This window comes from Haliotis cracherodii, unplaced genomic scaffold, assembly GCF_022045235.1.
Source record: "Haliotis cracherodii isolate W230 unplaced genomic scaffold, xgHalCrac1.p SCAF_28, whole genome shotgun sequence".
In the NCBI taxonomy this organism is placed as follows: domain Eukaryota; kingdom Metazoa; phylum Mollusca; class Gastropoda; order Lepetellida; family Haliotidae; genus Haliotis; species Haliotis cracherodii.
This window is the reverse complement of record NW_027266284.1, coordinates 1466496-1479684: the sequence shown is the minus strand read 5'-3', so window position 1 is coordinate 1479684 and position 13189 is coordinate 1466496. Positions and strand designations below refer to the sequence as shown.

Here is a 13189-nt window from a genome sequence, read left to right as displayed (position 1 = left end):
GCTCTGTCAATGAGACGCCTTCTTAGACATTCTACCATCCACCACCAGAGGTGAGTCATGAGACGGTCGGGGGGATGACGGATATCAAGGGGTCAAGGCGTCTGATGTATGGGGTATGGAACATCTGGATGTCAAGTCAAGTCCTGTGCTGACGTCAGGAGGCCCAAGAACTCTTGCCACCAGCGTAGTGTGGGGTGGAGTTGCGTGATTGGTGGAGTTGGATGCGATCCCAACTATCCCTGGGTACAGAGAGGATGTCTCAACTGGTTTGCAAGAGACCCACGATGTATTGTAGGAGGAATATCAGTGTGAGTTCCGACTTCCAGAGGTTGATTATCCATCCCAGTTGATTATGGCTGGGGAGTGCACAATCTCTATGGCCTCTTTGTGTCGATGTTCGTATGGAGGAGCTGCTAAGAATCAGGGGGTAAGTGTCCAATATTGTCACAACGTAAGAGTTGAGTCGTCTATCAATAAGACCCTGTACGCATGGCGGAGGATGTTGGTGACGTACGGGTCCCCCAGGATTTCCCAGTTCCGCCAATATCTGCACAGTCTCCCACCTACAGGGGTGTTGACAACTTGACTGACAGGGGGTGGGAGGTCCCAGTCGTGAGTGTGTGTCTTTTCATTTGCGGTCCCTGTAATTGCTGCTCCCTCCTCTGGAGCAATCATGACGCTGGTAGGTGCCAGAGGGCTTACCCGAAAAAGACACAGAGGGTGAATCTATATTCTTATAGATATAGTTTTAATTTCTTGGAAACAAAATCACCAAGTATTTTGGGTACAAATTTGTTTTTGGGTACAAAATCAGATAGGCCCTACATTCATCCAGTCACTGTGTACCTTGTTTCATCAATTCTGAACACTGAGGAGTGGGGAGGGAAAGAGAGGGGTTGAAAGTTTTTAACAAACATCTTTAATATTCTAAATTGTCCTTCTTGCAATGATAAACCAATAACAATATTATGTTATCAATATTATGTCATATCAATGTGTTATATCACTCCCCGATGCTGTTGTCCGAAAATAATTTGATAATCATCGAGTGTTGAATCCATAATGATTTCGGATTTAGACTTACCGACTCACAATAAATAGTAAACAGGTGACAACAAATAGTAAATTATGTAATATCTTTTGAATTTAAACCTATTTCTTAATTTTCTTGATGATGGCTTACCAACTTTTGCATATTTTGACTCGATGTGTGACATGCGGTTCGTGCTTCTGGTTTTAGCAATGATAGATAAAACTGCAAGTATTTTGATTATTTTTCGTAATGGGCAATAATTTGCAATTGAATCGTTTACCTAGAACCTTTCATTATTCGCAGTGTTGGTTGACTTTGTTCAACTGAACAAATCGCATGTTAGGGAACACTCAAACGTGTCACTTAAGCTTGTCAACAGCATGTCAATGTCCAAAACACTCTTCTACCCAGAGTTCCTTGCATCCTGCAGCCAGCATAGTACCTCTTCCATGGGCCTCTGCCATGGGCCAGCGCCATGTGATGATTTGTCACATCTTACACAGTCAATTCAAGATATTGCATATGTTTTTCACCTGTTTTATTTTTGACATGTCTACGCTTCTAAACAAACATATGTCATAGAATGGTTATCTTTCAGTGAGAAAATATCCTGAAAAATAATTTGCGTAGTTATCCTTTGTTTACATTGGTTGTACGGCTCCACATGCTGTCATCATAGCCAAACGGATGGGCTAGCAATACAGCCACTTTGAAGTTTAAAAATATATCATCATGAACTTCACTATCGCAGTTGTATTTGAAAATCTATATTATTATGCCAAACAATATGTAAAGTGCACACAAAGGCATGCATTAGGCCAGTACATTTGTTTTCAGAATATGCGCGTTTGTTTACAAACAGAAAAGTCTGGCGATATGAAAATTAGCCTGTGGCAATGGTGTTATGCTAAGTCACCACTGCGCCGGAGTGTGTGTCCGAAAGCTAATCAAATGAAATCACTTGCAAACTCGATAAAAATGTGATAATTTTTACAAAGATTTATACATCCAAGTAAATTATTTCTAGAAAATTAAGTTGGATATGTAAAAAAGATTGTAGTAGTAGGTCTATCATGGGATCACGATGCATGTGGAGTTACTTGTTTACCGCCACTGCCATGATCGTACAACTATCATCCAATCGATGATGTTATGATTCAGATTGTTTCTGTTTGTAATTAATTATACCGGAAGTTGCTAATTTTTAGAAATTAAGGAACTAGAGTGTTTTCTTTTTATCAGGGAACTCAACATCATGATCGAACCTCATCTGATCCTCAGTGTTTGTCTGCAGTTGAATGATCTCATGTTCCCAATTGGTTCTTGGTTGAACATGTAACAGAGGTCGAGATCACCGAATGCCTGTGAAACGCATAATCTTGATAAGACGCCATGAAAGTGATTGCAGATGGTTATTTATTTGCAGGACTACCAATCATAGCGGACTCTTTGATCATTGAAATAAGTAAGAAAAAGGCCCTCCAATTACTTTTCTTTATTTTCCATGTCTGAATGCAAGCTAAGAACAGTAGACATGGCCTGCACCAAAGCATGAATATCAGACGAAGAAAATGCTGATGATTGAGTCCAGTGAAGAAGCTAAGTGAGGTCGATTCTGTCGATCCATCCTTCTGCTCCAAATGATCCTCATACACTCACTTCCGTTCTTCACTTGAACGAAGATACACTCACTCCTGATCCCGCTCCTGACTATCGTCATGTCTGACATCAAACTATGTAGACTAATCCAACTTCTCACAGTCGTATCGTTGCCTATGTGTCCAGGGTCTCTGATCCTTAAGGCAAGACGATCGTGGTGAGGTGTCCATCGATCCCAGTTTTGGCTGTCAAAGCTGTCTCTAATGCTTGTTGAGGGGTAGGAAGATCTTTGTTAATTTCCTCCGTTCTTTCGAACTCAACCATTGATTTGGTCTCTCTCTCTCTCTCTCTCTCTCTCTCTCACTCTCTCTCATGGGACCGTCTGTGATTTGTCTTTAGAACTGGTCTGATCTTCTGTCCAAAACCAAACGACCAAACGTGGTCCTTCTGATGCCACTCTCTGTAGTAAGATCAGCAGGAAGAAGGAGCACTCTGTAAATTGTTTGTGATAGTAGCCATGGTTACGATTGGCATGTGTTCGGGTGAGGTGGGGCTTTTTGGGGCTGGAAACTTGTTTTAGGATCGTTTCATTCAAGGTAAAAAAATGAAGGATAAAATGCACAGAGTGAGATAGTATAAGTTTTACAAATAATTTATATGTTATTCTCAAAACCATTAACTTGCTGCTTTTAAATTTCCAATATAATACATGGTCACCATTGCAGCCATGTTTGAAATCAAATCAGAATTCTGTGTCAGGTTTCAGAAACACCATGGCGGGGATCAATCGTGCAAACTTACAGTTCCAAAGGCCTTATATTTTCAGAAGAGATGCTGAAAACGCAAAAGACAGCCAGACAAGAGGATGCACTTTGGTTCAGTAACCAAAGAAATAGAACTACCTTACAAATGAAGATCTAAGGGACATTCACACGGAACAACTAATTGAAACAATTTGTTGCACATAGTTCAGCAATCACTCTGTGTTGAGTTGCATATAACACGGATCTCTTAAGATCTCTGACTAAATGCTTGAAAAGAATTGATTTTCAAAAGTTGATAAAATCATGAATATTTCCTGTGTTCAGTTGTCTCTTGCAAGATACCTGAAACCAGATACTGTTAGGATTTAACACAAAATCAGAATTTAACAGTATATATTACCCACAATTAACCAAAGAAAAATTGGATTAAAGAACATGTTAAAATTTATCAGTACTGACAGTACAACACTTCAATTCTCAAAGTAACTATACCTTATTCAGAGACATAGTAATGCTACGAATTGGAAATTAATAAAATGGTGATATCATAAATTGTTGTTTATTGAACATTAGCTTTGCCTAATATGACTAACTGATATCACATAAAAGACAATTTCCCGCAGTATCCATAACTGAAGTGTATTTGTGTGTGTCACATACTTTGTTGTCTTTAAATGTAATGGACCTCTCCTGACAGTTACATATCCAGCAGTTTCAACCCACACTGTGAAAAGAGTGACGCAGAGACAGAGACTGCTAAAATGTCAACAGTGGCAATTTGGTTCAGAGATGTTCCATGTAACTACCGGTACCTTTAAAGGTCCTTTATTGAATGTTTACACATTGGAATGGATACTGAAAAACAGAAGTTACTGTTGCGAATTGTAGTTGGCGTATTTGTTTCCAAATCAAGGTGTAAATATCACATTTATTGCAGGTTCAAATGATGCAATGTGTTCATATGCAATAAATTGTTTTCAGCTATTTGTACTGTGTGAATGCCCCTTGAATCACCCTTATCTTCATTGAAGGTGGCTCAATACCTCACCACCTACCATGATAAATTTCATCCTATTACCAATGATTACAGTGAACATTTCTTGATCAATCATGAACGTAAGACATTACTGAGTGTATGACCAGGAATGTGAACTTGACCTTGTGCTAAGTGCAAAGGCTGTGGTGGTCATATTTAAAAATAAACTTAAAGCATTCCCATTAATATGGGGATGCTTCATGAATAATTTTCTTTGCACCATATCATCCTGAAATACCAGTAAATATGATTTGTAAGCATGGAAGAGGTACATACCAAGATCATTGCAACATGTGAAAATCTTTCATAAGTTTGGCAGATATAGGCAAGACCTGTTTCGTCCAAAAGTATCTTTTGTAGGATGAATGTGGCTACCTGAAATTAGACAAAAAGAGCTCATATTATTATTCTTACAATATTGGTTGTTGTTTAAAGCCGCACTTAGCAATATTCCAGCTATTTGATGGTGGCCTGTAAATCATTGAGTCTTGATCAGACAATATTGTTATTGATATTGTGAACATTGCTCCATGTCGTCGGGCTACAAAGACAGGCCATCAACCATGAAATCCATGTGGTCGCTCTTTACAAGCCCAAAATAGGATGTTGAAGACCAATTCTAACTCAGAATCACCACGACGGTTATTCATGTGTACACATTTACTTCCCCATGCCCTTGCTGTCCTTGATTGTTCACAATTTGCTATTGACAGACAAGGCAGACAACTCACCAAGTGTGTTTCGACCTGGTGCAAATTTATTCTGGACTTATTCTAAACATTGTTAAACAAATGACTAATCATTTCTGAAAATGTTGCTAGTCTTAACATTAAAAGGCATGTTTGTTATTACAGAATAAAAAGTTCTTTTGGGTGGAAAACTTATTTGATGGTAAAACCTGCTGACAAATTTAAGAAAATTGCCATAAATTCTTTATTGTCCGGATCTCCTGCCAACCTTTTAGTGCTGGAGGATAACAGACTATCAAAATGTCTTACTGTTTTTGAAAGTTCACTGCCTGATTCCATGATTCTCAAACACAGAGGAATGATTTCAGTGTTCAGCAGAAAGTTGATAACTTCTTGCTCATCAGTCTGAAAATAAAACGAAGACAACACGATACCACCAGTCTTAGGACAGTTGTCATGCTTGATCATAAGAAGTATCCTGAACATTTGACTTTCAATTATTCAGCATTCCCACAACCCCAGAGGTCTGTATAAAGTGCAATTAAGGATCAGAGGCATTTACATATATCAGTAGTTGATGATAGATAGATAGATACTACTTGAAACAGATTATATTTCTAATCAATTACTACAGTAAGTTTAGGAATTACCAACCATTCTATTCTAAAAATGACACAACTGAGGAACCCTTTTTCATGAAAAAGAAGAAGAAATGTAATGTGAACAAGAGGACAAAGTCATCAATATCCCCTACAATGGTAAATACTCATCTTGAATAAATATATGAAATCTCTGGCATTGAAAGTCGAAATATATTTGTGAACAAATCACAAACAATCAAAGCACATCAGTTCACCTCTGGACCCAACTATGTGCCAACTTTGGTGAGGAAATATAGTATTCCAGATCTGCTCCGGAAAACACTTATCGCAATTTTTAGTCAAAGTCATTACCATGGAAACTCAACAAAATGCATTTTCCAAACATCCCAAACTATGAAAAGGCACCAGTTCACCACGAGACCTATCTGTGTGCCAAGTTTGGTTAAGAAATATTGTATGTTTTTCAAGATCCACACAGGTTAAATGTCAAAATAAACATGAACATTTTTCAATATCCTATTTACAAATTCATACTTTTTTCTTCTTGGTCATAGCATAAGGTTTTGTGGTAACAGTACCATGGAATTTTACTGTATTAATAACAAGCAGAAAATAACTTTAAGAAATATGAAAATAAATGCTTAGAATCTAAAACCATAAAATGAACCACATCATGCTTGTTCTATATCAACTACTGACATATTAACACCTCCTTTAGTCATGAATATTGCTGTGAATTGACCTCTAAATTTCTGATTGATAATGGACTTCATCAATCAATCTATAATCAATAATGTATCAGCTTTGAAACTTGTCACACCCTCAGAAGTTCATGATCAGGTGTTATGGATGCATTTCCATGACAGGTGATCTCAGCTCTGTATCCTTTCGTAAATACACAAGTTGGTCCTATTATTACACTATCTTGTTGTAGTGGTCAGTGTATTTTTGTCTGTATGTTTCCAATATCTATTAATAGTGTCTTCTTTTCATTCAGCGAATCCTATGTGAACTACTGACTTCTTGACACAAACGTAAGTTGTCCTGACAGCCATCTATAAATAATAAATCGGGACCAGACAATTGATTGACAGTGATTGACATGGGATACGATGACATGTTTCAACCAAGTCAGCGAGCCTGACCACCAGATCTTGTCAGTTGCCTCTTATGACAACCATAGTCGCCTTTTACAGCAAGCATGGGTTGCTGGAGACATTTTCTACGCCGGATCTTCACGGGTCAATTCTAGTCTGAAGTAATCAGTGTCAACACAGCAATCAACAGTAAACCATGGAACATTAATGAACTTTCCAGGTTCTACAGCTCTTTCAAAACAAACATGTCCAGACAAATAATATACTCATACATATGTAACAGGACAGGCTTTGGGCACTTTAGGACACCATGACTTTGCGTTGTTTCTTTTATTCAGAAGATATTAATGCCGAAAAATACTAAAATAAAGTGTCTATGGTCCCTCTGTCTGTCCTTTACGACCTCAGTTCGTTGGATGTAGGGAGGTGATGCACAACAAAATATAATCAAGTTTTAACAGTTTATTATAGAAAAATAAACAAAACGAAAAAAAACCAACTGTAACAAAATATAAATACGAACTCAAGAACAATTACAAATCAATCAATCCTATTCCTAACTAAACTTTACATTATTAAACCAAAAATCCTACTTACATATACCTTAAAAATAAAACTCAAAAGCAGCCTAAAGCAAACGAACAAACCCCTCACTAACCCCCTTTAATTCCTACAGCATCCTTAACACAGTCTATGAAGACAAACAAACCACCCTTCCAAACCTCCGAACACAATCGTTCAATGTAGCTACATCACATAGCTTATATTATTTCCTGATTCAGTCCACCCATCCAACCCAGCTTTATAACAATTTACCCATGAATTCTAAAGTTGCCACATAAGTTAGATCTTTATTGCCTAAAATTACTAGGGATTTGGGGAATTGTTCGACCTCCGAACACGGTAATTTGGTGTGGTCTCCCTCACCTGTAATGATCTTCCCGATCATGCCAGACAATGAGAGCATTCGCGCCTATCTCTTATATACTCGCAATGACACGTAACCTCTGGGTCAACACGTTTAAACGGTGCAGCCACTGGCTAGTCCAGTCTGTCACCAACCAATCGGAGCGCTCTTACCATATGACCCACGACTGTAAACACTAAGTCAGCATGCATCCGACAATGCACGTGCCCGCACGTGGGGCAAGATCTGAAACGTGCTGTCCCAAGCGAACTAACACATCAGTAAGGAGCCATTAACCACGTAAATGCTACCATCTATCCTACATAATCAGAGGAAATTTCAATATTTCTACACATATAATAATGTCCAACGGAGAGATATACACACCTCAGTGTACTTTATTATAAAGTTATTTTATGTTTGATGTAATACATGAAAATAACAATACATGTACAATGAAAAAATTACTGAAAGTAAAATTGAGTAACAAGTGACATATGCGGCATATGTGCAACTCTGGAATAAACCCAACAGAGCACTGACCAAGACCCTGAAGTCAACATTCTCAACAGAGTTGGTTTGTTTGTTTGTTGTTTTACGCCACACACAGAGATATTTCAGCTATATGACAGCGGTCTGTAAATAATCGAGTCTGGACCAGACAATCCAGTGATTGATATCATGAGCATCTATCCACGCACTGGGGATCGATGACATGCGCTACGCGGATTCATACATTTTGCACATCGGTTTTTCGATTCATACCTCAATGCACAAATAACAAGCTGGAGAGGTGTCCATCGAATCCAATTAAAAAATGGCTCCTTTCTGTAATAGCTCATTCACTGCTTCCATGGCTGCTGACAGCTTGGGATCTTATAAGACATATCTGTTGCCTACAGTGTGAAACATCCATTGAAGCCAATAACCCATTCTCAGAACATTAAAAATCCACTGGTCGGACGTTATTGATTTCCAATTCTCGTAAACAGTGAATGTCGACCACCCACTGGACCCTCGGTACACGGAATGAGAAAATTGAGGTTTATAATATCGTAGTGCATGGCCATTCCAAGATCAACAGGATTTGACTTGTGAGATGAAACTAGACGATCATCAAAATGTGTGTTTTCTCCCCTCCCTTGGGAAAAACAGTCAGACCCCTGACCTCCAGTTGTGCGTTCCCTGAAATTTGCTGGGGCATCCGAACTTAGGTTAAATACCGGTTTAGACTGAAATCTACCAGCAGATGATTTCTGTTGAAATTTGGTTGATTGGTGAGGTCTAGTTGAAGATAAAAGTTTGCCTCTGGTATTCCTTTGACTGTTTCCTGTCTGTGTTTTCCATCGGGTCAATCATTAATTAAGCAACATTTGCGTTTTATCCTGTTTGTCTTTTAATGTTTCTGCACACATACCATTAAAAAGTGTGTTAGCCAGTGGCTGTGCATATAATAAATCTTTGGATATGTCTGGGAGATGTGGCCTGCATCTAAATTCTTCATTCTTTCCACACATTAGCTTGGCAATTGTGTTAACTTGAAACATGGCAGGATCCAATACTAACATATAAATAATGTCAAAAATGAATGTGCCATGGCAACATCTGCCAACATGGTAACCAACGAATCAAGTTGAATACCTGTAGAGTCTTTGAAAGTAGGAGGAAGTAGTGATCTAATTCCTGCCCTCAACTACTTGATGTTTGACAAAATATCTGGAGACGTATATGCATATATCTTTTAAATCCTTCTGCCAAACAGAAACATGAGAATTTTTTAGGTAGTCACAGATATGAGAAATCATTGTCCAATTTAGGCGCATGAGATTCATGAGATGTGCTTATGAATGGCATAAACTGGTTTGGCTGGGGTAGCTTTGCTCCAAACTTCAACTTTGATAAATTTTCATTCATCATAAGTAAAGTCGAATGGACAGTTGTGGAATGCAGCATGGACAATCTAGAATTTTTCTCTGGAATTGAATAATCAGATTTTCCTTATTCCACAGGTAGAACCTTCATTGGTTTTTTCAGTGGTTTGGTAACTGGTATTAACATGTACACTGCTTCCACTTTCTGAGAAATATTCCAACCCCGCAATAAATCATCCAAATTGGTTCTTGGGATGAAATAGGTTGTATGCTTGACCCAAGACCCGTACAACGTGGAAAAACAAGCTGTGGATCCCACTGTGCATGACAGGGTTCGGTCTGCCTGTTGTTCCAAACCCACGTCAGGCATTACAAGCTTCTCAACTTGGGGCTAAGCAGAACGGATTTGCCTGAACTTGCCCGCAGCCTGTCAGACAGATCCAGGGTCCCAGGCTCTTTAGCAGGAAACCCACATTGAGTAACCGGTCCCTTTGTTTTGTAAGCCTCAGATAGCTTGAAATCCATTTATCCAGCCATTGTTTAGTTAGCTAAGCTTGCGTAATGATCACTTGCTCAACTCAGGAGTCATCTATTTTAGCAATGTCAAGCGTAATTTCTGAATGAAAGTTCGCAAACACTGAAGATAACAACTGTGTAAATTCATTCAAAAATGGTTATTTCTCTTCCATAAGTTCCTCACTTTTGGTCTTTGCTGATATGACCGAGATAGATGAATCAGAAGAGGTCAAACTAATTGATTGTTTACGCTTGTCCATTTCAGGTTTATTCCATGCATAACAAAAGGGATAAGGTAATGCTAAGAGTAATCTCTTGTTAATCAGTAACTAGTTTCGAGCTTGATTACTCATATCAAACTAATTTGTTGTGAGCTCCTCAAATGCCATTTTTGTCACAGGCGGTGGGATGGTGATCTAGTGTACTGGTGGACAGATCAATATTCAGTGACCAAATCGACATTGAGGTCCTCCAAAAAGTCTGTCCATTTCTCAAATGGTGAGGTGTACACACATTAGACTGGGCAGAGGTGAAGTCTGTGATGAGCTCAGATCTTGAGTAACTGGCATGGAGGATCCATTTTCGGAGTTCCCCCACCCATTTCCCATCTTTATTGCAATGCATAATTAATTCTTTAAATTCCGTCTCCGTAGAATCAACACACACCTGGTGCATTTAGTTTGAGCTCGAGTAGCCATGCGTGATGCTGTACACAATCACCTAAACAAAGAAAATAATTTCCTTACTTGTCAAGTAATATATGTAAGGTAGGAACTAATCAAAAGATACTATGGAGAAACCTTGTCTAAAAGATCATCAAAAACAATTTATAGAGTATGAATTTGAAAATTGGAGTGGAAATTGGAAGGATTACACATGCTTTGAGTGTAGGGTTTCCTGTGTCAATTGAGATAACTGAAGGAAAGAAACAACCAACACTTACTGCTGAAGAAATTTTGTTTTTTAACATATTAGGGCAATATTAAAAGGAATGTTTACATAACACTTATTCCCTTATCTCATTCCACATTGTCTCTGGACAAATGCTACCACAGTGGATGAGTGTCTCCGTGCCCTGTTTGCTGGGCATATTCCAGCTGAATTGGCTAAGACAGAACAGACTTCCTGTTGGGCTCTGTACAGCTTGTGCGAGGAGATCTAGTCTCGGCTCGACATCCACACCTGGGCCGCAAGAAGATTTTCTTGCATATTCAGAAGACAGGAACTTATACAAGACATTCATAATCTTGGAGAAAGTACTGTACAATTTAAAGACGTTTTATTATCTGATACAACAGGGTCAAAGTCAGGATTAACCCATTGCAATTTATTAGCTAGAAGACTTATCACTGTCGCTAGGTGTCTTGCTCCTTGCAGATGACCTGAGGTAAGACTCGCACATGCCATGTGCAGTATACCGCATTTTCTTGAGTATAGTGTGCACCCAAGTATAATGCGCACCCCCCTTTAGTGGATCAAGTATTTTGGAAAAATAAAATAGCGGATATTATGCACAATTTTTTTTTCACCGTACCCCTTCAGCAAATTCCGGTAAACGAATGGGCAATAAGAAACTTGGTCAGTACAAATATGAAATTAGAGATAAAAAATCACCAGACGTTGATTTACTGTTTAAATTGTATTTTTTGTTAGAATCATCAAACTACAACAAATACGACTTTTAACGTGTCAAAGTATGGCATTTATGATAGATGCATCCATTCTGTCAACTACAGTTCGTTTCAAGGCGTCTTCCGATCGCTTCACACAGAATTTCGCCGAAATTAATTAAAACAATATCAAAAGGAAATAAGTTACAATCGTAAGTCCAGATATACAATGAACACTTGTTATAACCAGACAGTGTAATTATATGATTAATTTGCATACTTCAGCTTGGATTTGTTGACATGGTATTTCCAGTGTTATGTGCTCACAGTGTAATGTCTTTGCATTCGAGAAAAAAAACATCAAAAATCATTATGCAATAATATGCACCCCCTTCTACCCAGCTATGTTTTTTGAGAAAAAAGTGTGCACTATACTCAAGAAAATACAGTAACCATTGTCATCGTAAGAGCTGTTATCAAGCAATACATCAGCTCAAGTAAAAGTAGCTGTAGACTTGTTCTTACTGGTGGCAATAGCAGCACAAGATCTAGCAGAATCAAAGGTTATCCACATGGTACACCTTGGGAATGTTACTATCTCACGAGTAGTTTCCAGAGGGAACATGCTGGCTCTGCAAAATCAGAAATTTCATTCATCTCATGAGGAGCATGGTCAGGCGGAATCTAGAAGAACAATATACATTCCTGTCTCAAGTAGAGGGGACGGGAGTCGGCCTGATGGGTATATCCCGGTAATGGTACACTCCTTGTAACTGTGAAATCTCTTGTTTGACAGATATGAGCTCTTGTCGAATCACGTCACTCATGGAAGCACATAATTCGGACTGTATCTTCATAGTCTGTTTCTCAAAGAATTCCTCCATTTTGAAAGGAACAGACACCGACAGCTTATGTTTTCATTGCGAGTACTCTCAACCTGCAAGTCCAGGTATTCGGTGTATTCTGTGGAACTGTGGACTACCTTGTCCTTCTCCTTGGGGTGGAAAGCAGAGGGTGCAGAGTGCTTCCCACTCTCACCATGTTTGCACTTCTTACACACTGCATCCTCATGATCGAGTGTCACTTTATCCCTCGACAATCTCTTGTCCTTCTTAGAGTTAAAAGAGCTTGAACAAATTTTCCTGCAGCTTTCCAAGAAAGTTGAACACAGAGGGAATTTAGAGTTCCAAACTTCTGGAAGTCTAGCAAAATCTGATTCGAAACCGAATCATACATTTCACATCTTGTTTCTAATACAATGTAGTGGAGCAGCTAAGGCTAAAAAAGGGTTGAATTCAGCACTTTGAGTAAAAAGCATGAAACTTGGTACAATAAATGCTTTAACCTTGGCTATAGGGCCAAGGGAAATGGCCACCATTCTTAATATTCTTAATATGGCTGCACTTAAGCCTAAAATTCTGCCTGTTCCTTGGTAGTGTTCATGGAGAGTGCTACTGAAGCTATC

The 13189-nt window shown here is 38.7% G+C and overlaps 1 protein-coding gene across 1 annotated transcript in view; it reads right to left on the bottom strand.

Annotated features, from left to right (window-relative positions):
- The window catches only part of LOC139473348 (CCR4-NOT transcription complex subunit 9-like), an 80487-nt gene that overhangs the window by 15177 nt on the left and 52121 nt on the right, over positions 1–13189 (bottom strand). Inside the window, exons 6-7 of the mRNA XM_071255876.1 lie at positions 5431–5526; positions 4709–4807 (exon numbers count right to left, since the gene is read on the bottom strand). Coding sequence (XP_071111977.1) covers positions 4709–4807; positions 5431–5526 — 195 coding nt within the window. The remainder of the gene's footprint in view (positions 1–4708; positions 4808–5430; positions 5527–13189) is intronic.